The 26,275-nt window shown below is 42.3% G+C and overlaps 1 protein-coding gene across 1 annotated transcript; it reads right to left on the reverse strand.

Moving 5' to 3' along the window:
* Nucleotides 1-606: 606 nt before the first annotated feature.
* On the reverse strand, nucleotides 607-22,601 carry ARSH (arylsulfatase family member H). The gene is made up of 10 exons (XM_081042320.1): nucleotides 22,578-22,601; nucleotides 20,821-20,970; nucleotides 18,548-18,669; nucleotides 14,678-14,803; nucleotides 12,890-13,313; nucleotides 11,072-11,208; nucleotides 6,959-7,093; nucleotides 4,636-4,798; nucleotides 3,771-3,892; nucleotides 607-1,603 (listed from the first exon to the last, which is right to left on the reverse strand). The coding sequence occupies exons 1-10, from the start codon at nucleotides 22,598-22,600 to the stop codon at nucleotides 1,239-1,241; spliced, it is 1,767 nt and encodes a 588-aa protein (XP_080898446.1). The 5' UTR covers nucleotide 22,601; the 3' UTR covers nucleotides 607-1,238.
* Between the last annotated feature and the right edge of the window lie 3,674 nt (nucleotides 22,602-26,275).

The following is a 26,275-nucleotide window of genomic DNA, read 5'->3' on the forward strand; positions in this document are numbered from 1 at the left end:
AAAAGAGTAGAATATTCCACAATAATAGTTTTCTGTGTTTTAAAAGATTTTCAGCACTATTATTGAATAACTCAGTTGGGTATGTAACTCTAGGTTGATAGTTTTCTCTCAAAAGTTTGAAAAGATTGTCTTGTGTCTCCTCTTGGGGCTGTTAGTAAGTCTATGTTAGTTGAACACTTTCTGTTTTTTGGGCAACCTTGTGTTTTTCTCTAACTGATTTGAAGACATTTTCTTAATCTTTTGAAGTCTGCAGTTTCCCCATGATGCCTTAAGTTATAAAGTTATTTTTGTTTATCACGCTTAGAATTACTTTCTAAGTGTGCTTCCTGAGTACCTTTCATCAATTACAAATTTTTTCCAGCCATTTTTTTCCCTTCTATTTTACTTTAGTCTCTTCTCCAGTCTTTCTATTCTGTACTTCAGGGAATATAATTGATGACAACTGATGTTGGTGACAGCATTCATCATAATCGCATTTATTGAGGGCTCACTGTACACAAAGAAAATTCACATGAAACAACATATGCAATGCTCACAGCTACTCTGTGACATAATAGACAGTGGTTTTCCCCATTCTACACATGAAGAAAGCAAGATGCTGAGATTTCTCCCCAATAGCATGCTCAGCAGGAAGCAGAGCCAGGCATTTTTGTCCCAGAACCAAAAGTTTATTAGCAAGAGAGAAGAAGAAGAGAAAAAGGGAGACGAAGGCACACAAATGACCTCAGTGCCCCTTCACATTTTATGTACACTACCTACTTCGTGCTGAAGTGAAATATTCATCATGATTGATTACAGAAACAGTATGTCTGGTGTTTAGGACCGGCAAGCAGAAACCCGTAACATAATCATGTAAAAACAATGGCACTGGACCTATTATGTCTAACTATCTTCCAGGAATCACAGGTCCAGAAGAATTTGCAGAAGGTCACCTTGGTTCACCTTCATCACCACCTTGGTTCACCTTCGTCCTTGAACAATGACCTAATTACATAAAAACATGATAAAGCAAATGCTCCACTCCAGTTCACTGGTGTATGGATCCACTTTCGTTTCATTGATTTCCTAGACACAACTTGAAGGAAAAACTGAAATCTGAGGGGAAAAGAAAAAAAAAAACTGGTGGAGGGCATCGTTTCTGATCCCAGATGGAATGAATGAGTCAGCTGACAATTGCTTGGAATGACCTTTTGTAATAGTGTGTTGGTGGTTGGTAACAAGCTGTCCCTTTCCACTCCTCAAGCCTTGGGTATAATGTCATCTTCTTTGTCACAGCCACAAAAGGGGAACGTCCCACAGCAGGGCTGCAGCCACGGCTTCCAAATGGTGTTGAACATGGACAGCTGCAGTGGGGCGGGTGTGAGCGTCTGACGATGGTCTTGTATGGCTGCCTCGACTTTCTGGACCACTGAGTCGAATAACGCCTCATTGCCAGGGCTGACAGGTTGGGCTTCAGAAGGGTCCCTTGAGATGTCAAAGAGCAGTGGAGGGTCATGGTAGGTCACATCGGTGCTGCAGGAACACATTGCACTTCCGTAGCAGGCCCCAACACCCTCTGGGGAGAACTTGGGGGTCACGTAATGAACCTTCCACACAGTTGCACCTGGAAAACAGAGCCCCATTGGGATGCTATGTTTGTGACTGTCCTTAGATTTTTTTCCCCATTAAAAAATATACGAGGCCTGATAATTAAGTTCACAAACGTATGGCAACGATGTTGCTAACCTTTTTTGATATCGTAGGGATTATTCATTAAGAATTTGTACCAACTGGACAGATAGGTAACCAAATTTACTATTTGGAAAGTGCTGAAAAGGCTGCATGAAAAAGTTAGATGACCTGAACTTTTCGACAACAATTCATGGCTCTTGCATCATGACAATGCACCAGCTCACACGGCACTGTCTGTGAGGGAGTTTTTAGCCAGGAAACAAATAACTGTATTGGAACACCCTCCCTACTCACCTGATCTGGCCCCCAGTGACTTCTTTCTTTACCCAAAGATAAAGGAAATAATGTGTTTCCCCGAAAATAAGCCCCAGTTATGATCGTCAACCAGACGGACTCATTAGTACGTTATGACAATGTTCCAGAAGAAGATAACATGACTGTATTTGAGTAAATGTAGATTGTTGTACATGAAAAAATAAGACATTCCCTGAAAATACACCCTAATGTGTCTTTTGCAGAAAAAATTTAATGTAAGACCCGGTCTTATTTTTGGGGAAATGTGGTATTGAAAGGAAGACATGTTGATGACATTCAGGACATCAAGGGTAATACGATGACAGCTCTGATGGCCATTCCAGAAAAAGAGTTCCAACATTGCTTTGAAGGGTGGACTAGGTGCTGGCGTCAGTACATAGCTTCCCAAGGGGAGTCCTTCAAAGGTGACTGTAGTGATATTCAGCAATGAGGTGTGTAGCACTTTTTCTAGGATGAGTTTGTGAACTTAATTGGCAGACCTTGTATTTGTCAAATGCTTTGGCTGATAATTGAAAATCTTCTGCACAGAATCCCACAGCACCAATAGCGTTTCCTCAGCTACAAGAATAACATATGTGACTGCAAACTGGCACTTTTCTATCTTATCATGAGAGCATGTGGACACAGTAGTTACTACCCGAATGGCCACTGTAATCATGGAAATCCTAATTCAGAATGTCCATGATTCATTCCCAACCTTCCTCTGACTTGGCGTACGCAAAATGGAAAATTTTCTAAGGCTAAATACCGCTTTTCAGATCTGAAATTGGCAAAGGTCATTTGGCAAGATCAGTCATTCCTTATTGTTTTCTTCCTTCCTACTCCCTCCCTTCCTTCCCTTCTTCTTTCTTCCCTTCTTCCTTCTTTCCTTCCTATATGAACAGTTTTCCATTTTATTTCCAGAGGCCACTTTTAGATTAAAAAAACCCTCATAAACATTTTCCAGCCTCTGGTCACTTAGCCTTACACAGAAGCCCACTGATGGAGTCTAAGAGAAAAGCTATGTTTTCCTAATAAAATTAGACTGAATCATCTGCCTGGTGATTCTGGAATTTCACCTCCCTTGTTTTTCCCCCTTCTTTCCTGCGTGGAGTAAAGAAGTGATGCCCGGAAGAACAGCAGCCATTTTGCAACCATGAGGTTAGAAAGACAAGAAAGAAAGCTGGCATGCCAGGGATGTTGGACTAGAAACTGACAAAGAGCCCAGATTCCTGATCACGGTTGGGCAGTAAAGCAGCCCTGTGCTTCCAACTTCTGGAATTCATATTATGAAAAGATAAACCCAGTTGTATTTGGTTAGCCCTCTGTAGTTAAATTGCAGTGTGTGTGGGGGGGGGTGTTGTTGTTTGAGGGTGAGGAGCTGTTCTCTTGTTTTATTCACCATTGAATGTCTCCCTAACTGAGACAGAATCTAAAAGGAGTTTTTGTTTGTTTTTATTTTATGTGGGAAACTGATTCACTTTGATCTGAAGACCCTATCCCCTCGTGAGTGATGGATCGCAAGGGAGAAAATCTATGTGTCTCCCGCAAATTAAGTCCAGTCCAATCAAGTAAGGATTCTGGAACTTGGTACAAATGTCTGTGAATGAGCTTTCTTTACAGGGGCAAATGAGTATCATTTGCTAATTGGTATTTGTTTATAGGTATCCCCTAGCATGAAGGTAGGATACAGAGGATGAATCAGGAGGGGGCAGTTAGTGAGTGTGCTTGCCCCGCCATCCCAAGGAAAAGGGGACAGGCTGTGTCCTCATGGTGTTTCCCACCTCTGCCACCTTCACACTCACAGTCCCTCTGATGCCACCTTACGCTGTGCAGGTAGAGCCCACAGTAGTGGAAGAGAAATTCATGGTCCGAGTGGTAGACCCTTCCTTCCAACAGAGGCATCAGGTTCCGGCCATCGACCACTCTTAGGAGACAAGGGGAAATGCAGAAAGGAGTGAGGCAGGCATCCTTCCAACACACAGCTTAGAACAAAACAAGGGGGACGGGAGGACGGACTTTTCAGGGCCCAGTACACAGCTTCACTTATTTTGTAAAAAAAAACAAGAAATAAGACTGATGGGACATTGGCTAAGATAACGGGACAAGGGAGCGGCTGGAAGTATTATTCTAATACTTCGCAAGAAGACACCATGAGTGAGGGTCATGGATTAGAACATCGAACATCTTCATTTACTTCAAGGAAAACTCCACTGCAGACGAACACACCCACCCCCAACACACACACACATACACACACATACCGACACAGAATTACACCATTAGAGCATGTAACATGTGACTTAAAGCCCAAGAGAAATGTGGCACAATTCATCACACACACATGGACACATACTGCCTTTTATTCAGTGACTTGCTTAATAAATATTTGCTTAAGGTTATGGGTGCTGCAAGGCATATCCAAATGCGTGAAGCTCAGATCCCAGAAATAAGGACAAACCAACCTGTGCCTGAACAAATACAACTGAGAGAAAGTAAGGCAGTTTCTAAGACGGAAACAGACAAGCTATTCCAGCACGAACTAAGGAGAGAAAGATGTCCGCTGGTCTCTACAGAATATTGAAAATTAAGTGATAGTCTTTGCACGCACGTATAAAATCACCTGCTACATCCACATGCGTGACAAGTCTGTCTCCCTAGTTTTCATACCTGTCCTGGGGCAATATTCCTCCACCGACATAAGACAGCGTTGGGTAAATGTCCATCAGACTCGTGGGCTCGTCAATGACCTTCCCAGCCTCCAGGACTGCCGGCCACCGGAATATTCCTGGGACACGGATGCCGCCTTCCCATCCGCCCATCCCTTTGCCACCTGAAACCAAAGATAAAAGCCAACGATGAATTCAACTCAACCATATCATTCTCCACTCGACTGGAAGTTAAATCCAGACGGAACGTTCGCGTGCTGTATTGACGTGAACAGCCTACGTGCATGGGGAGAGAGAGAGAGATAACCATGAACGATAACTCTTGCATTCCACAAGTGAAAACTCTCAGGGTAAGTGGAGTAAATACACGGCAGACAAAGGAGACTAGACTTCCGATGGTGAATACCCAGTGCCGTGTACACATGATGTGTGGTAAGTCGTGCACCCGAAATTTGCGTGACATTAACCAATGTTATCCCCATGCATTTAACTTGAAAATCAACCGCCCCAAAAAATCTGCGAAGAAAAGGGAAATTCTAATCTCCCTGACTATTTTTTATCGCTTTTTAATCCCTTCCCCTTTCTCATCCATTTCCCCCAACCCCCTCACAACTGGCAACCATCCGTTTGTTCTCTGTATCTATGGATTTGTTTCTGTTTTCTTTGTTTGTGTATTTTGTTTTTCAGATTCCACTTCTAAGTGAGATCATACAGTATTTGTCTCTCTCTGTCTGATGTATCTCACTCAGTCTAACGCCCTCTGCATCCATCCATGTTGTCGCAAATGGTAAGATGTCATTCTTTTTAGGGCCGAGTGATAGTCCAGTGTGTATATGTACGATGGGCACCTAGGTTACTTCTATACCTTCTCTCTGACTAGTAATGAGAGGGTGAGGACATGTGTCTTTTCCAATTAGTGTTTTGGGCTTCTTTGGATAAATACCCAGGAATGGAATAGCTGGGTCATACGGTCATTCTCTTGAAAATCTTCCGTCTCTGTTGGAATGACATCAGATACTAAAAGATGGAAAAGTAAGTAAGGTTCAAAACAAGACTGAAAACCAGGATCTGCCTGGGTTACGGTGGTCCTTGCGAGAGAACCTAACGACACTTGAGTTTGCCCTGATCTACGGCATGGAAGAAGGAGGAAGGGAGCAGAGACAGGTGAACGGGGCACAGACAGGAGTGTGTTGACCATCTCCGTTTACACAAAGGACACACTGGGTGTTTCTGAGCACAAAACAGATGACAAAGCCTGTGCTTTGGAAACAGTCCTGAGATCACGACACACGTAGCCGAACAGAAATGTGCCCCCAAACCAAATGATGAAGTCCACATCATACAGGCTCATCACGGAAAAAAATAATAATGAAAATGGGACTCGGGGAGAACTGTTCCAAAGCCCCGTGAATACATCATGTTCGGAGAACACCATTTTTGGGCATATCACTCCAACGATACGAATCACAAATTAAACACCAGACAGGGTCTCTCGAGGAGGAGTGAGCAAACGTTAAATGACGATACATTTAGGTACCCAGACTCCAGGTCCAAGGCCACCCACGTCCTCAGCACCTGTCTTTATTAAAAGGAAGACAGCACAAGCTCCATGGACAGAATTGATATATATAGTCCATGTCAACCAGAAACAAGCACACATAAACCCACCCTGACATTTTTCCATCATTTGTATTCACAGGAAACTGTGTGAAGCAACTAGAAGAAAACCATTTGTTCACCCAGGACACCCAATCTTATCCACCAAACAGTTCAGCCCCCCGCACCGAAGTCCATTGGAGACCTGACAATTTGTTCCAAAGGTAAAAGCTGCTCACCACAATTTTGTCACACTTCTCTCAGGAATATAAGAAGGCACTTTTTACAATGAGGGTTTTGCACACACACTATCTATCTATCTCTATCTCTTATCTATCATCTATCTCTTATCTACCATCTACCAATCATCTATCTATCGATCGATCTATCTACCTACCTATTGTTAAAATAGAAACACCAAACTGGGGTATTCAAGTAAGCATTTTTCTAGAGCAAGTGGTTCTTACCTGGAGATGATTTGACCCCAGAGGGTAGACACAATATCCTATGTGCTTATTCTCATGAGACTTTCGTGACTTCAGGCATTTTTGTCTTAAATTTTTGGAAATGGCCCCAAAACGCACAGCCTGTTTTTTCACATAGCTTCCTAAGAGATTATAAGTCCCGCCAACATCTCCAAACAGCGTTTGCCAAGGAATGAAAGCGAAAGCACAGCTCTCTAGACATCGCAGAGGAATAAACGAAACACGACAGCCGCTGGCCATCACCTTTGTAGGGCCCGTTCCAGCCGCCCAGCTGGGCCCCGCTGGCCTGCGCCTCCAGACGACCCCCGTTGTCCGAGGTGAAGTACACCAGCGTGTGGTTGGCCAGGCGCTCCTGGTCCAGGGACTCCAGGATCTTACCTGGCGGAGGTGGAAACAGGAAGGTGCTCACCTTTCACGGGCACCATTGCAACCTCACCGTGTATGGGTTGCTCTGCATTTACTACACAGAACAGTGTAATTAAATGTTACTTTATTATACATTATATAAGATTACCTCGGAAGCCACTACTTAATATAGAACATGGTAATACAGACAGAGTATATATGGTGTATACTATGTAGTATATAAAATATTAAATTTATAATTACTTGTTATATGTTTATGACATAATATCTAATGTGTTATCTATGTACAGCAAACACGTTTAATATAAATATCATAAATAGTAAATATATAATATACAATAAATATAATTCATTGTTATGTTATAAATATAAAATGTGCTTATATTATATCAAAATTGGAATATATAATATATACTGTAATATATAAGTATATTATCTATATATAAATTATTGTTATACTCTGATATACTTTTAATATTATGAATATTATATAATATTACATTACATACAAACTATAATATGTGGTATTTAAATATATAATATTTTTAACTATAAGACTTATAATTCATAAATATATAACAACATAATATATAATGATGGACAATTATGTACCATATAATAGCATCACATAATAATTATGTGGAATTATACAATAATTATGTGATAGTAATATGTTATTATGTAAGATGCAATTATGGTATTTAACTTTTAATATGTGATTTCATTATATAGTAATATAATTTTATGATATAATCCATAAGAAAACATCTTTTATTTTACAAATTATGTAATGTATACAAATAATGGAAAAATACACCTTCGGTTATATATGATGTGTATACGGACAATATATTACAAAGTAATATATACTATATACAATATCAGCGTCCCCCACAACCAACAGCCAGTACAAATGAGGTTTCACACCTAAAATAAACTTGTGAGTGCTAATGAAACAGAACCAATAGTTTGCAAAATGACACCACCAGAGGTCAGTAAGCAAACCCACCCACGTGCTCGAGAGACCAGCACCCCCGCGCTTCAGGTACTTCTCATGCGGGGTCAGCACCTGAAGTCTGCACCCAAGCTACCGGTTGTTCTTTGTGTTCCAGTTGTGAGTAAGCATTTGATGATGATGAATCCTCGGCTCCACTCAGCCAGGATTGTGTTTATGGGTCAACAACCCTTTTGGAGGACAAACTATTTTAAAAAACCGAGCGGAGGGTGGTCAGATGACTCAACTGGTTAGAGCGCGAGCTCTGAACAACAGGGTTGCCGGCTCGTTTCCCACATGGGCCAGTGAGCTGCGTCCTCCACAATTAGATTGAAGACAATGAGCTGCTGCTGAGCTTCGGAGGGACGGCCGGATGGCTCAGTTGGTGAGAGCACGAGCTCTTAACAACAAGGTTGCCGGTTCAATTCCCGCATGGGATGGTGGGCTGTGCCCCCTGCAACTAAGATTGAAAACGGCAACTGGACTTGGAGCTAGGCTGCGCCCTCCTCAACTAGATTAAAGGACAATGACTTGGGACCTGGAGGAACGTACTGTTCCCCAATATTCCCCAATGAAATTTTTTTTAAAAAAGCGATTTGCTTTCAAAGCCACATTGTTTACTTTTTAGAAATGCTGCAGCTAGAAATGAAGACTTGTGTTTCCGTCCTGCGTTTGGAAGAGAAAAGCGTGTCAAGTCTTCCTGGCAAGAGAATAATGATACCTGAATGATTGGTTTGCATTAGCTCTGGCGAGAGGATTAAGTAGGAGGATAATTTGTAACTTACACCAAGTCAATAAAAGAGCGAGGAATCCTGTGTGTGTGTGTGTGTGTGTGTGTGTGTAAATATATATGTCAATCTTCGTGTATGTAATGTAGAAACATGTACGTGCCCGTGTGTAAATGCCTCTGGCAGCAGAAAAATCGTAAGATCTCTTACCAGACAGAAATACTAGGAAAGAGGCCAATTATAAAAAGTGGCTGAGTACTTTTTCAAGGTAAAAGTTTCCTCCAATAGAAAGTTTCAAGTGTTACTGAACTCTTGAGCATTCAGTAAATGGACTTTGCGTGTCATTTGGAGTGTAGCAGAGTTACGGTTCATTTTTAACCAAGGTTAATAACTGGCTAAACAATTTTGTGTTTTATAAACACAGCATTAAGTAGGAAAATAATACACACAGCAGACGCCGGCCTGGTTTTTGATCTGCCTTTGGCTTTCATATGATGTTCACAAGGGATGAGGAGGGAAATGCAGATTATGTTAGGCACAGAAATAGCTGCCTTTTGTTTCTCCCAGGTAAACAACCTTAACCCTTTACTGAATGCAACGAACAGAATAATCAAAAGTATTCGTTAGCGACAAACACCACATATAGACCTCGACAGAAATTCCCTTTGCAGAATACTGGCCTTTCACTAAAGACAAATACAGCAAAGAGACTTATTTTCAAAGGAGATTTTTCTGGAGGGGAATAAGCATCAATGAAGGAAATCATAATCTTACAGTTACACACAAAAACGTACAATGTGACAGCTGTTTTTACTGTAATAGTTGTAGTAGGTTTCAATGTTTGTGTTTCAATGGTTGTGTAGTATTTGCCAGAATATTAAATATAGATATATATTTAAATTTATAGTGTGTATAATTTACATACATATGTATAAATACATATATATTTTGTGATATATGTGACAAATATATATGCATATTGTGATACATGTATACACCATATATAACTTTATCTCTATCTATCTAATCTATCATTTATCTATCTATCTATCTATCTATCTATCTATCTATCTATCACAGTATAAAATTTAAGCCAGTAATAGAGCTTTAATTCAATGAGCTTAAAATGAGCTTCTGATGTCAGATAATTAGTTAACTTTCATTAAGCCCTTCAGTTGTTGCTATTCATATATTCCTTTTTTCCTTCTATTTCTGCTTAAACTTCCTACTGCCAACTCATGATTTCTCTTTGGGATTACATATAAACTCTAAATATAATTGTATGTAGATACTTTTGATCAACACACATGGTGGCAATATAAAGCAGAAATTTACTCAGATTTCCTCTGTCCTGCAAGAGACCGATCACTCATTCTCCAGTCCTAACCAGCCTTCTCCAATCTCACCTAGACTGTGGTTTAATCAGAGTACATCACGTGTAACAGACATTGATGGTTTGACAGACTTCAAGTGCGTTTAAATTAAGCTAACTCTATTTCTTTTAAGGATACGTGATATGAATGTCCATTTACACAAGCAGGAAAAGAAAACTAAGCTATTATCAGCTTAGGTGGCTCTGCATAGGACAACTTTTAGAAATCTCTACTAGCAGGAGAGAAAAAAAATCGTACTGTGTTTCATAAGTAAAACACCCTTACTGAGAGGAAGGAATAGTGTCATACATGAAATGGGAAAAATGCTGTTCAAATAGCACCATTATTTATTTTATTGACATGCATGCAGCACTGACTTCCCCTGCCTTCACACCGGCCTCCCCCCTTCTAATTAATTATCCTCAGTATTATTTTTCTATATCAACCCATGTGAATTCTAAACAAATGGCTGCACTTGGGGTAAATTCCCTCCCACAGTTCGAAGCATTGCTTGTAACAAGTAACTAATTTAAGGATAACATGTTTCCTTTCATATCCCCCAAAGCAGCCAGGAATGCCAATATTCTCTACAGTACATTATTAATGTCACAAAAGGTGGTTTGTTTGTTTGTTTTCTTTTTTTTTTTCCTGGAAAGTGGCTATCTTTATTTTAAAGACAGGAAAACCTGTATTTACACATTGTGATTCATTCCCTTGGGGAATGTTTGTTGATTTTACTAATGCTAAAGGCAGCTTTGAATTCAATTCAGGGAAATGCTCATCGATTGCCCATAGTGCGCCAGGGGGCTGTGTATTATTAGAGGCAATTAATACAGATTTTCTTTAGTCTAGTCCATGAATGAGACACTTACAGTTGATTTTCCCAAATACTCACCCACCATCCAATCCATTTCTTCTATGTTATCGCCGTAACGTCCATATTTACTGTGCCCCACAAACTTCTCTCGGGTGGTCAGTGGTGTGTGGACATGTAGAAAGGAAACAAACAGGAGAAAAGGTCCACGTTTATACCTAAGGGGTAGAAATTTAACTGAGTTATCTTAGTAAATAAAGGCGTGTTTTTTTCCCCACTTGGATATTATTCTGCCTCCACTGAGAGGTCTCAGAAGAGTTGGCAGAGGTTTCTATGTATTTCAGTTACTTTGATGAATTATTTGGGTAACAAATACCATAGCAAGACTCATGCAGAAAGGATATGAGGAGGAAAGAAGAATAACGGAAAATCTGTATCAGCGATAAAATATCTGGCAGAGTCGGACCATTTCATCTCTTGCATGCAGGGTAGCATGTGACATAAAATAACAGCTTAATACATCTTTTTAATCTTTGTTGACTAAATAGATGTCTGGATGAATGAATGAGTGAATGAATGAAACCCATATGGATTCTTCCCATCTATTTTCTGAGAATCATTTCTCAGACATGGGTTAGGAAGACTCGTACCCCAAGCAGAGACACAGGTATACTGCATTCAGGTTTCAGGCAGTCCCTACTCTCTGTGCCCCTCAGTCACACAAGCCCCAGCATTTAACTGGACACACAGTTGTCCAGAACACAGACTGCTTATATGTAGGTAGGAGTGTCCATTTGAACCACTACCAACCAAGGGAAACAAAGGGCATGTAAGTAAAAAGATAGCATGTCGTCTATAGAAAGGGTTCTTGTGCATTTCTCCTTCTTCCTTCTTTGTGCTGCCTGGAACATAAACATGATGGCTGGAGCTTTGGCCTCCAGTTTGGACTGTGAGGATGCTCAGGCAGAATTTTTTTTTTTAAATAGCAAGTGGGGTGCTCATAACAAGAGAGACATACGCTTCTTTCCTTTACATGTCATTTGTTGTGTTCTGCATTTTAATGTCCCATGTAGCCAACCTAAAAGTACTCCTTCATACCCATTTACAACCGAGGGAGAGGCATAAAGATAGCATGTGTTGGGATCTCAAAGAGATCCCAAGCAAACTTGCGTTGGTATGGGAACAGCGGGTACAATGAACAGAGCCAGGTAACTGTCCCACCATTCTGCCTGCTGTGTTAAGCAAAGAATGAATGTGACCGTTACAAAGGCTGATGAGGGAATGAGGTCCCATTGCCTAGTCATTATACCCGTGGAGTCATACTGTATCATCCTCCTGCATGCCCCCCACACCCCCATTAGGAGAGCAGAGAAAGGTCAATGAGTCTGCATGCCAACAACTTCAAAACACCTCTCGCTGGGCATCTGAACTAAGCGGCTGTGCAAAGGTCTGACAGTATTACATTCCTGGGTGCATGGCTTGCATTAAGTGTGTAAAACTTAAAACTAGATATCACTAAATAGAGTCACTCCCTGATTGTTTGGGAACACCTTACTAGTCTTTTCAGGCTGTTTCTGGGCAAAGCAAAATTGAGATGAAGCTCGAAGAGTCCGTCCGTCTTGATACTAACCCACACCAATGGATTAAAATGCTGTAATTCCAGTTGTATGTTTTTTAAAGCAGTGAGCAAAACCTATTTCTTCGCTTTTGCAGGGTTCGAAATTGGCAGAAAATGTTAACTGTCCATTTCTTTTCTATCTCAGTAGAAATTCCAACATAGCGTGCATATCTCACACACAGAAAAGGCCCAGGTCATCCGGAGGTAGCCAATTTCTCTGAAATAACAACAAAACGGTCATGCAGGAAATCAGGCCAGCCCGAAGGGCTGACCTGTCCTACCTTTTGATGAAGCTCAGGGCTTCTTTCAGCATGAACGTGGAAACTCTGTCTTCTCTCATCGGCTGCTGGAGGATTTCGTGGTTTCTCATCAGGACGCAGTTCCAACGCCGAGTAAAGCCATAGCTGGAGTACCAGGATACAAAAAAGAGGAGGGCGAGGAGAGTGAAGGTCACGATGACCTTCCAGGGAATCGCGAGCCAGTGGGCAAGCTTGGGGACAAGGAGGAGAAGAGGGACGAGGCCGATGGCTGCAGTGGCCACCCAGAGCTGGACCCTGAGGCGACTGTGCAATTCGGGCGTCTCAGTTGCTACGCAGTCACTCAGGAGACCCAAAGGCAGGCCGTAGAAATAGTTGAACCCGTGGTTCAGGGGGTGGTAGCAGTGGTCGTCCCGGGACGCACAGCTCAGGCCTTGGTGCCATTTTCCTGCAAGGGACACAGCACAGGGACGGTGGCAGCACCAACGCTAAGCTGTTTCTACAGGGTGGACGTCCCTCTGTGAACGCCAAGGGGGCCTTGGACTTCCTGGCCAGGGTACCATCATCTCCGTGGCCCCATCATCACCTCCCTGCTAACAAGTCTACATAAGCCACCAGCATGTCTCACCCTACATTCTGAGAGTTTGGGACTGGAACTGGGCAGCAGAAACCCGTTTGCTCGCTGGAAAGACGTGATGCCAGTGGTGCCTCAGAAGAAAGAATATGCTGGACACCTGACTATCCCTTGGACCCTTAGGAATGTTCTAGGTGTCGGGTACCAGCTGGGTGGCCAGACCCTACGTCTGTGTTCACATCTGCACCCACTAGCAGTGAGTTTTGCACGTGGTCATTCTTATCCAGGCTCTCTTATGGTAACTCCCTGACAAGGCACCAAAATGCGACGAACAGAGCTCCAGACCAAGGCCCCCCAGGTCTGCATGATGAACTAGCCAAAGAAATTCATGCAAGTCAACCAATGAACTCGGGCTCTGTTAGCCCTTCCTTCTAATGACAACTTACCACGTGGGCCAGTTCTAATTCACTTACACACATAATAGTCCTTACTCCTTTCCAGACCCTGCATGATCGATGAGAAATGCACTAGCTTATATTATAACAGCAAAGCCACATTTGAGTCTGGGGGGAGAGCAGGTCTGAGTGTTCCTGAGAGCTGATTTAGAATATCTGCATTCAATGATGCTGCTGGGGATTTCACGAGAATAAACTCCTTGTTGGTCAACATATGGACGACACAATTATGTTTTTTCTTAAATAGGGGGCATCTTAGAAGACGTTCTAGTCTTGTAATCCACAGGGAGAATCCTAAAAAGCGTGGACACAGTGAGTAGGCAGCACTTCTCACACGTATTTGCTCACAGAATGTCTCCTCCGAGGAATTCTATGGAATTCTATGGAATAAACCTACTCGGTGTTACGGTGACTCATTCTCACACCCACCCCTCCCCACCCAAGGGCACAGGACACCAGGTGATCTAAATAAATCATTGCCTCAACGTGGTCAGATTTCCTGCATTCATTTCTCAAGGTCAAGAAGAGGACATCTTTAAAAAATTCATTTTTTTTTTTTTTTTTTTTTTGCTAGCAGTGGGGACCCAAAAGGTTTCATCTGTTTTTATTCCCATGGGTTTTCCAATACTGTGCTGTTGGTATTATTTGTGTCTTAAATTCCTCCCCCATGTGTCTCTGCTCCAAGAGGAATCAGCTGGCAGGTACCCAGCCAACGTCTCCGGAAAGCCGAGTCCCAAGGAGAGGCAATGTGCCTAACCCTGTTTCCACAGCCTCGGGCCATACCTATCAGTCCTGTTCGGTAACCCCGCTGCTGCAGCAGCTTGGCAAATGTCGTCTCGTTGGCGGGAAGACCACCCGAGCCTCCAAGCCAAGGCAGGGCACGGTTCAGGTTGGAGGGAGACGCCATTCCTGAACATAGAGAAGCAAACGACCGATGAGTACCACAGCCCGCTCTGTGTGACAGTCTGCATGAACTGTAATATGGAACCCCGATGTCCTTAAACTGTCTCCTCGTGCATATCCTCTAGTCTGTTCGTTCTCTCCCAAGTTTCCCCTTGATGTTGTCTCTGTACGGCCTTAGCTCGTCTCCTCCCACTCCCTGTGTCAAAAGCAGATATTGTCTTGAAATTAGGGTACAAGACAATGGAATTTCATATTAACAGGAAGCATTTTTTTTTCTTTTTTGAGTAGACATGTCTGTTCCAAATATTGCCGAGGGCATGTACTGGTTGCTTATTCAAAATTCAAGTTTAACTGGACGTGTTACTGCACAGGGTATCCTTGGACATCAATTCTGAACCTGAACCCCATCTTTCTAGGGGGTGAAAAGCCCACATGGGGGAGACACAGAAGTTTCTGTCCTACCTTCAGCTTCACAGTGGGCATCTGTATATTTGGGAATCCAAGTCTTAGCACGGCAAACACAGACTTCCTCATCTTTGTGCTTGAAACCGGCCTCAGTAAAGGACCATAATTCTCCCAGTCATCGTGTCCAGAAATGTATGGGCTCCTTTGCAATCTCACTCCTCCCTCAGCCTCACCTCCAATCAATCACCAAGTCCTGACAACTCCACCTCAGTAAACAATTCGGGGTTGTTTTTTAATCTCTGATGTCATGGCTTTGGAGCAGAGCGTCAGATGCACTCCGCAATGGAGTCCCATAGCTGAACTCCTCTGTCTACCAGTCTCAATCGCCTTCCCAAGGACCCTTCCAATCCCTGTCTTTCCCCCCCGTCAAAATGCACCAATGGCCTTCCATCACCCTCTGTTCAAATCCAAATGTGGGGTATGGCTTAGGCAGTCTTTCCTGCTCTGAGATGTGTGATTGTTTGGGCGGACACCCCCATCTCTACTCATTCACACATCCCCACATTATCTTTGTGCATCATTTTCTGAGGGGGAACCCACCCTTCCTCCTGTGGCACGTCTTCTAGGAAGGCTTGTCTGAGATGGTTGACAGGCCCGTATGAGCTGCGGCTTCCTGAAATTCTGAATTGTCACTGTTGTTTGAGCATGAACCCTGCGACCACATCTCGTGGTGTTGTGCCCTACTTATAGGACAACTTCCAAGAAGAAACCTATCAATGAAAGCATCTCAAGGGAAGTCACTCATTGTCACACAGAAGTGTTCCCAAGAGTATCCTAGGCATGAACAAAAGGAGAATTCTGTAGCATTAGGTTGGTGCAAAAGTGATTGCCCTTAAAAGGTTAAAAAAAAATGCAAACACTGCAATTACTTTTAATAGGTATGTATTCTCCACACTGGCTGGCAGATTGCTTTTTTTCACTTAACAAAAATACCTCGGAGAACTCCCGGGGTCAGGATGTGGAAAGCTTCGCCTACGATTTTAAGTATGCATTAAGGTGCCATGTTATAAACACACCATTATTTATTCAATCGCTTCCTACCAGTAAACATTTAATTTTATTTCCCCAATCTCTTAGTGCCAGATAAAATTATAAGGAATAACGACATGTGTCATTTAGAACACGTGAAACTATGACTAACCAATTTCTAGAAAAATGGAGTTGCTGCTTGAAAGGCTAAATGCCAAAATGTCCCCAGTCTCTTCAAGCAACTAAGTATTAAGAGTGTCAATTTTTTTGACACTCTGAATGGTGAAAAAATAGCATCTAAAGAATTTTAATCAATGTATCTCTTATGATCACAGCTTGAAAATATGTCCCTTTGTTTAAAAAAAAAAAAAGCTTTGCCTCCCCCCCCAAAAAAAAACTATCACCTTTTTAAAACTACCTCATCTGAACTTAGGAACAAGAACTATTTGGAACTTTTACATCATAAAAGGAAAAAATATTATATTAATATGTTGAGGGGGTCAGGTTAGAGGTCAGAGCTTTCCTCTTGCATGTCATTGTCCTATTTCCATGAACTCTAAGCTCGTGTATTCAAGAACTCACTAGGCAGAGAGTAGATTTTATCCTAAGTGGTTTCTTCTGGATAAGAACTCACCTCCTGGTGGGTACAGGAGAATACATCAGTTCTGTGATTCATGTAATAGGAGAACGAGAGAGCAAAGATGTCACAATTCTTTTCCCAAATTGTTTTAGGTGGAGTTAGACTGCTAGGTGAATAAATTAACTGCTGGTTTTAAAGGCACTCATATAAAAAAGAAAAACAGAAGCAAGGAATGTGAGGATTAAAGATGGATACGTAAATGATCATTTCAAGGGTCCTAGCCTAGAAAAAGGAAGAAGTTGGATAATATGGTATCACTGATGGGAAACAGAACCTGTTTCATTAAGGGAAGTATTGGAATATTACCTTGGAATTGAATCGATTTTCTTGTTTGCTAGAATTGTTTGATGAGCAGGAAGAATTCAATTGAATGATTTGTGCCCCCCCCAAAAAAAATAGCAATGATTTGACCAATGACTCCTTCAACCACTTAATTTTTATTCTTAATTTTGTAAGATAGATTTTTCCACCTAATCAATATTTAGAATCCCATGAAATTATAAAAGTAATTGATTTTTAAAAGAGCACAGACGTGTATCTTTATCACCTATTCCTACACAGTAATGCAGTATTTAGACACAAATTATGTGGTAAACTATTGCAAACAAAATTGGGCACACCGAATTATGAAAAAAGTTCTTTGAGCAACAAAAATAGAAAAATAGATGGTAATGCATCAAAGTTCCTGGGACAAGAACTTGCAATGTTTATTTACTCTTAAATTTCATATAATTCAAATTAACCTGATTACTCCATTCCCCGGAACTTATGAAAAGCTATCACTTAGAAGGAGGAAAACTCAGAGGAAAAGCTGTCACTGAAAAATAAACTACAAGGGTGGATATATTATAATTGTGACAAGCAGATAGTAGACTCAATGAAAACACAATAGTCTGGGGCAATTTCATGTAAAGGCCAGTAACCCTGAAGCCCTCAGCAGATGCCAAAGGCATCACTGGGTTTTAGCTGGGTATAAAAATTGATATTTATAATGTCATTTCCACATTGCTGTTTATATTGTTGATTCTACTAAGCTAAGCTACAAAGGGAAATATTAAATTGTGATCATTACACTCAACTTGGTGAGTATGGATGTTGAAATTGTGTGTGTGTGTGAGTGTGTGTCTGCACATGAGAGAAAGAGAGAAAGAGAGAGAGAGAGAGAGAGAGAGAGAGAGAGAGAGAGAGAGAGAGAGAAACAGAGAGAGAGAGATTATGTATGGCTCCCATTTCTTTTACATTTTCTTAGCCACACTTTCTTCCCAATTGCTCCTTCTGGTTTTCCAATCTCATCCCCAGAGGTTGGATGGACCCACTTTCATTAGAATGCTTGATTACATGGTCTCAGCTAGCTTTAAGAGATGAGAAACCTATTACTACAAGACAAGGGCTGTTACTACAAGCACCTAGAAATGGTAGTGTGTGTCCAAGGCAACCTGGAAATTGCTCATCAGAGGCTCACTGTAGGCATACAGGTGAGCAGATTTGGTGGTTCCTGGCAACACACACCTGCAACACACAACTGACCAGGTATAGCAACACAACCTTCATTTGAATTTAGATTCTTAATACCTCAAGTGACCTTTTGAGAGTTGTTATGAAGAGCTGCGAAGAAAAGTAAATTATAAGAAGGCATGATTGTGAGACAAAAATGCTGTTGCATTCTCCAGGCCCACCTGATCGGATGGGGTACCGGCCAGTTAGGAAGGCAGCCCGACTTGGGGTGCCTACAGAGGCAGCTGCCAGGTGCTGGGTGAGCCTTACTCCCTCACTCGCCAGGCGGTCGATGTTGGGTGTGCTGCAGACAAAACAAGAATTCAGCTTGCAAGTTTCCGATTCCCAATAAAATGAACAAGATTCAAAGCCATCATGTTTTGGGTCAAAGTGACTCTCTTTCCAGTAAACCTGAAATACACCTTTTTGAAACTTCAATCCATCTGCCTGCTAGGAGGCAAAGGAAAAGCAGAGTATACAACAATATATCTGCGGCAAAATGATCACAAACTCAAATGGGTCACCAGGTATAATTAAACTACTACCGTATTTTCCCCAAAATAAGACCTAACTGGAAAATAAGTCCTGGCATGATTTTTCAGGATGACATCCCATGAACATAAGCCCTAATAAGTTTTATGCAGCAAAAATTCATATAAGACCCAGTCTTATTTTCAGGGAAAGACGGTACTCAGCCGAGTTAACAGGCATTTCAATAGAAAAGCTGGTCAACTGGATCTTGTCATATTCCTAAAATTAATGAGTCACTTAGATTCCATAAAATGTTCATGTGTTTCTTACAGGAAAATCTGTCTTTTCTTATAACCAAGTTCTGTCATGGTTGAATTCAGTCAATTTCCCATTTTGTTTGTCTAATACTTTAAGGTCTCCAGATTACGACCTCCACTCCCACCCACGCCCCCCAAAAATAGGTCACCTAAATAGAGGCAGAACAGGGTGCATTGCTCTTCCCTGAGCATGCTTTGCTTCTCTCACAATCCCACAGAAAGGTGATGGTGGAGAGTCTTACCCCTCAAACACTCTCAGTATCTTTGTGGAAAGAATCTGTCTGTGTAGCCCACACTTGTGGGGGTACAGTCAGTGTCTGTTCGAGAGTGACAGCCTATGAACCCTGAATAAAGTTTCCTTTCTTACCCACAGCTTCCACAGAGGGGGCAGACAGAAAAACACCTGCCTCAGTTTGTTGCTTTATATAGAACTAAAATGCCTGTAAGTAAACCAACTCCTTTCAATCTGCACGTATATACGGGTAAATTATGGGGCTATACTGCAATCTGCATTTCAAGGTAAATCAATGCAATTTAAATTCAAGGGAAGAGGGACCATATATTTGCACATGAACAGAATTTGTGTAGTGATGGAGGACAGGCTGATAAAGGAGAATGTTGGGTAACAGAGGCTTTGGAAAGAATCCAAGGAAGATGTTGAAAAACTCTAAACTAATACAGTGGAATATTATTCAGCCATGGAAAGAAATGAAGCACTGAGACATTCTATAATGTACAGGAACCTAAAAAACTTATGCTCAGTGAAAGAAGTCAGGAAAACACATATTATGTGTTGTGGGCCGAAGTGTGTCACCCAAAACTTATATGTTGGAGCCCTCACTCCCAGGACCTCAGAATGGGGCTGTATTAGGAGACGGGTCTGTAAAGAGGGGACTAAGGTAACATGAGGTCACTAGCGTGGGCCCTGATCCAATAGGACTGTGTCCTTATAAGAAGAGGACATGAGGACACAGACACACACAGAGGGATGACCGTGTGAGGACACGGGGAGCAGACGGCCGTCCACACGCCTAGGAGAGAGGCCTCAGGGGGGACCAGCCCTGGGACACCTGGATCTCAGATCCAGCCTCCAGAACCGGGAGAGATAAATGTCTGTTATTTAAGCCACTCAGTCTGGGGTACTTCGTTACAGCCGCCCTAGCAAGCTAATACATTATATGATTCAACTTATGTGAAATTTCCAGAATAGGCAAATCCACAGAGACAGAAAGCAGTTAGTGGCTGCCAGGGTCTGGGAGAGGGGGAGGTATAGGGGACGACTGTTAGTAAGTACAGGGTCACCTTTTGGAGGTGATGATATAAAAGTTTAGGAACTAGACAGCGGCAATGGTTGTGGAACACTGTGAATTTACTAAATGCCCCTGAACCGCTAGCTTTAAGTTCGTTCAACAGGTCAAGTTTGTATTACGTGGTTTCTTTCCTTTCTTTTTCTTTTTCTTTTCTAACCACAATAATAAAAACAGCAGCAGCAGCAACTACATATAAACTAAGGAGACGGGTTGCAAATGCTGTCCTGACATTTTGCAGCTTGCCTGCGGCGACCTCTGCTGTCCTGGATGACACCCGACTCCAGTCTGTGTTTTCAATGGCAGAGATGTGACCGGAGACATGAGGCAGCGCCCTCTACAGGCAAGAGAATGTCTTACCTCACGGTGTTGTTACCATAGCAGCATAAGTCCCCCACCCCAAGGTCGTCTGCCATTAAGAGGACAATATTGGGCCTGGCGTTCCTTGTCACGAACGTTCCGTTGAGTCCCCCAAACAAGTAACACAGTGACAGCGACAGCCAGCACTTCCTGAAAGGGTTTTGTTGTTTTTTGGGGGGAGGGAGGGAAGATAAAAGGGGAAAAAAAATAGAAACCATCAATTCACATTTGCATTTTAGGCAACTTAAGAAAGGAAATAATGGCATTCTTTAGCACTTTCCATTACCCGTCATACCCGAGCTGGCTTCCTCAGAAACCAGGATTTTTTTTTTTTAAGTCCTGTTTTAAGTTAATGTAGAATAATTTACAAGTTAATGTTACGTGCATTGGGACATTAAAGTCTCATAACTTCTCCAGTCGTTTTAGTGAGGTGAGGCTCTTAAAACAAACCTAACAATGGTTAAAGTGGAGTGTGAGGTCTCATAATTGGATTTCTTTGTATAGAAATGTAAACAAAATGGAAAATAAGAGCAAATAGGCAGCTAGTCAGGCTTGTTGGGTTTTGTTTTGTTTTTTAATGCTCAGTTGTACTTTTTCATACATTTTATAACTTTGTAATTTTGCCCCAAGCCACACAGGGGGGAAAATGCCAGCAGAAACTCTAGTAACTTCTTGGGTGTGAGCCCAGGAGTAAATGATGGAAAACCAGTATTCTGGGGTAGGTTACATCTGAGCACAGACAGTAATTATGCCTTTTCTTCATGAAGAAATTGTGCACAGGACAAATCAATCACGTGAGGGATATTCAAGTGCCAAAGGAAAAAAGAAAAAAAGAAAAACCCAAAGGAAAAAAAACTCCCAGAAATTCTTTCAGCATCTGAAAAAGGAAATGTAACATTTTGCAATATTCTACTAAAGTTTAGACTGTAGAATAACACATGTGTAAGTGTTGGACCCTATAACATGCTGAAAACACACACACACACACACACAACCACCCTTGATGGAAAATGATCACTACAAATTAAGGACCATCCACTCATGCAGGATGGTTCCCGAACCCGAAATGGTTCCCGAACCCGAAATGTCATCCAATCAATTCTAAGCCCTGTTAGTTGCAACCCCCCCCCAAAAAACCCACATCTTAAATTCATTGCGTCCATGTACGTTTAGTCCCATCCTTGTAGCCCAAGTCCCTCACTTGTAGATCCAAAATCATCCTCGCTGGCCTGGTCATTCCCATTTTTGCCTCCTGGGTAGAACAAAACGCAACCAGGCAGAGCAATCTCGTAAACACACAGTCATGGTTGCCATACGCCCTAAAGAAGTCCAGTGGCTTCCCATTGTCTCTTGGGATTAAAAATCCCACCCTTCCCAGCATAACTGACAAGCTTCACTGATGACAGCTCTTGGCTCTTCTCTCACGTTCTCCTCTCACACCCACCTCCACCACTGGCACACCCGTGATCGCCCTTAAATTTCTACCATCATCCATGACTTTGGTCCTTGCGCACCCTCCATCTCTGGAAGTCACGCCTTTTGCCCTGTGGATTCATTCCCACACGCACTGCCATTCCTTTACGACCATCCTTTAGGACTCCATCAACCCACATCCACCAACACACTCCCCACTACCCTCTTCACATCTTCAGTAGACCAAGTAGACCCAGCATGACCCTGGACGGAGACAACTTAGACGAAGAAGCCTTCTCTCTAGACTCAGAGAATAATGAAAGCTGACGATTGTGTCCACTCACCACTCATAAAAAGGCTGCCTCATGGCTTCTTATTCTGTCACCTAGGGAACAAAACAACAAGCTGAGAATGTCGGCAAAGCAGGTATTTTCCTCATCGCTAGACAGTTGATGGTTCAACGTGCTAACGAGCTTCTGTGTGGTGTTGCTCGTCGTGCGTCGTGAATTCGCGAACTTAAATGTCAGGTGTCATATGGACTCTGCAAGAGAGAACGCTGTTGTGTGGTCTACACACAGTGGAAAATCAATGCTATCTATCCTGAAAAGCATGATGCCAGCCATGGTGGCCAGACTCATAGAGAAGGACAGGTGAAGTGGCTGTAATTAGGATCCTTTCACAGGAGTTCAGAGACTGGTCCAGTGTGGTACCCCCCCCCCACCTGGAACCTTCAAATTGCTCCCAGCCAGTGAGATTGCTTTAGGCTGAGGAACCACAGACAAATGACAGATCATAAAAATTAAGAACGCGGCCATTTAGTATACAGGTTTCCTCATCCCCGAGGCATTTCCACACACATGTCCCCACTGAATCCTCAAAATATCTCCCTGGCTGGCTGGGAAGGGTTAATGACAGCTCACCTGTTTTTGGGGGAGAGAGAGTTGGGGGGTCATAGACTTTAAAGACTTTCACAAGGCTGGTAAATTGCAGATGTGGGATTCAATATGAGCTCTGTGACTACTAACCGTGTGAGTGTGTGTGTGTGTGTGTGTGTGTGTGTGTGTCTGTGTGTGTGTGAACCCCCAGGGCCTTCTTCTAATCTTAGACCTCAAGTAAAGCTCCCAAATGTGACATTTCTGGAGGCTACTACAGGGGGGCCCTTGGTAAAACCCACACGTCACCCTTTGAGTGGTGGCCCATTGTCTCTGCCCCACACCCAATCAATAATTCTGCATTAGACTTGATTCCCCTGTGCCCATATTATATTTTCTATCTCTCCAACTGCACTGTCTAACACAATGTATACCGTTCCACTAAAGACAGTTTACAGAAATCAAGGTCTACAGGAATGCTGCTTTTTTTTTTTTCACCAGTTGTACCCTTTTCCACACTAATGTATAAGCCTCTGTCCATCCAAGATTGGTAAAAGTCACAACTGGTGGTCCTAGCCACCAGTGCAGAGTTCTTCCTAAGTGGCAAGGAACAAAAACCATTCATTAGTCATAGATGAAAATAACACTTTCCTTTGTGAAGGAAACCAATCGAACGTTATCAATTCCAGATTTCAAGGAATATCAAAAGGACCCTTTGTACCCAGGACGCTGTTCCACCCCAGTCTGAATGTCTTTCTTCTCCTTCTCCTACCCCCCCCCCAATTTTAACATAGGATTCTATCAAATATTATCTCATTGTGAGGCATGCTTGAGCTTCTAGAAATGCATGAGGCTGGCACCAAACCCAACTCTGGATTTACAAATTGGTTTTGTTTTCCAAATGTATTTAAAGAGGTCTCCAGAATCACCTACTCAATCAAGAAGCACCCCTCAAAAAACTATTCGATAAGGTCGTCTTATTAATGGTTTGCATCTAAGAAAGAGCAGGAAGCATGTGAGCCAATAGGAGACTTACATTCCAAAACGGGTGAAATGTTGCAGGCAAAATGCATGTGAATGTGTGTGCCTTCTACATTCCCTCAGATGGAGGTAGATAGAAAGATAGATAGATAGATAGATAGATAGATAGATAGATAGATAGATAGACCCTTGGTGGTAGAGTGGACCTTCCAAAATGATGGGGTTAAAAACTGTAACTATGTCAGGTGATGGACGTGGTAACTAGCCTGATTATGGTAATCATTTTGCAGTATATACGTGTATCAAATTGTCACATTATACAGCTTAACCTTACACAATGCTGTCTGTCGATTCTATCTCAATCAAGCCAAAAGAAAATGTTTTAAAACTATTCCAAATTTTATTGTTTGGGTCTTTAAAGGTAAAACGCCAATGATTCCAAAATAAGCAAGTGTGTCAACCATGGATACCTTAGTGAGGTACTGTCTATCAGATACTTATACAGAGGCACCTGGGGAACGGGGCCCTGTCTGGAAACAGGGTCCCTGCAGATGGGACTCAGTGAGGGATCTGAGATGAGGTCGTCCTGGATCAGGGGGCCCTGAACCCAATGACAGTGTCCTCATCAGAGACAGAAGAGGACGGACACAGACAGAGGAGACGCCACATGGAGACAAAGGCAGAGATGGAGGGACGAGGCCACCAGCCCAGGGACGTCTGGAGCCCCCAGGGGCTGGAAGGGGCAGGAGGGACCGTCCCCTGAGGCCCCCGGAGGGAGCATGGCCCTGGGACACCCGTGATGTCACACTCCTCCCCACACTCAGGCCTGTGCTCTCCGCCCAGCCTCCAAAACTAAAACAGAGCATATCTCTGCTGTTGTAAGACGTCAGTTTCTAGTAATTTTTTTACAGCAGCCACGGGAAAAGAAATATGTAAGAAAAAAGAAACTTCGATATGATAAGAGTATGGACGAAGAAAGGGACCACACTTTAAAGCTCAGGGGAGGCCAGCATGGCAGAGCCTACAGACTCAGAGGCCGAAAGTAACCACACAGGATGGTCTGAACATAAAAATTCCTCACTGAAACCTGGTCTTGTCGGGTAGTCCCATCCCGGGCCTGTAGCTTCCTGGACCAAGGTCAGTCTTTACCTGAAGTGAGCATGTCTATTGTCTTTTTGCATCTAAGATAACACCCCCTTGGAGTGTGGGAGTAATCTCCTTTTCAGACCCCTCAGGGCACAACCTCCAACCCGAGCAGGAGACCACAGAACCCCTCCTTGTTTTCTTGTTCCCTGATACGTGCTCTCAATGTTAATTATTATCTATCCTGCACCCACCAAAGTAAAAGAAGTATGTGTCTCTCTGTGTTCCTTTTTATCCCATCTCAGAGGTTTCGCCGCTTGGCTTTCTCCCACCCCTTTATCTACCACCCGTGGATTTCATGTAACTCTCCTTACGTCTCTTCCTTTGATTCTAATGTACAAACAAAATAAGCTGCAAAACTGCCATTCTCCAGAGCATGTGTTCATCTGTTGAGATTTTGCTTCCCAGCAATTGTCATCAGTTTGGCTCAAATAAATTAAACTTCTCTACAGGTTTGGATGTTTCTTAGGTCAAGAGACACCATCAGCAAAGCAACACTGACATGTTCACAGAAAGAGGAAATATCTGCAATATGTTGTATAAATCAATTAGAAATGGAACAAAAATACAATAGAAAAATGAAACATAAGGTGCCAGGTCACAGAAGAGAAACAAATGATCGACAAGCACATAAAAATTACCCTCGTCTCCTCAGCCACCAGAAGAAGGAAATTTCAAGGATCACAGGAGGGTATGTCTCTATGAAAACAGCAGTAATTTTTCAAGTTGGATTCTATGCCGTTTTAACAAAGATTCAAAGAAAGTTACCTAGACACTGCTGGTGAAAATTTTTGTCAGGGTCAGTTGCCACTAAATACTAAAATAATAATAATAATAATAATAATAATAATAATAATAATAATAATAATTTCAAGTCAGGAGTGAGAATGTCTGTTGCAACATGATTTTTAAACAGTCAAATTGAAACCAACTGGACCTCCCATTATAAAGAGGAATGGGTGAATACCTGGAATGCCAGTTGGACAATTAAGTTTGTGATCTTTCCACCGTGTAAGTGCATGGCGGAAAGTTTGGGAACTGAATTG

This window comes from Rhinolophus hipposideros (genome assembly GCF_964194185.1).
Source record: "Rhinolophus hipposideros genome assembly, chromosome: X".
Lineage (NCBI taxonomy): Eukaryota > Metazoa > Chordata > Mammalia > Chiroptera > Rhinolophidae > Rhinolophus > Rhinolophus hipposideros.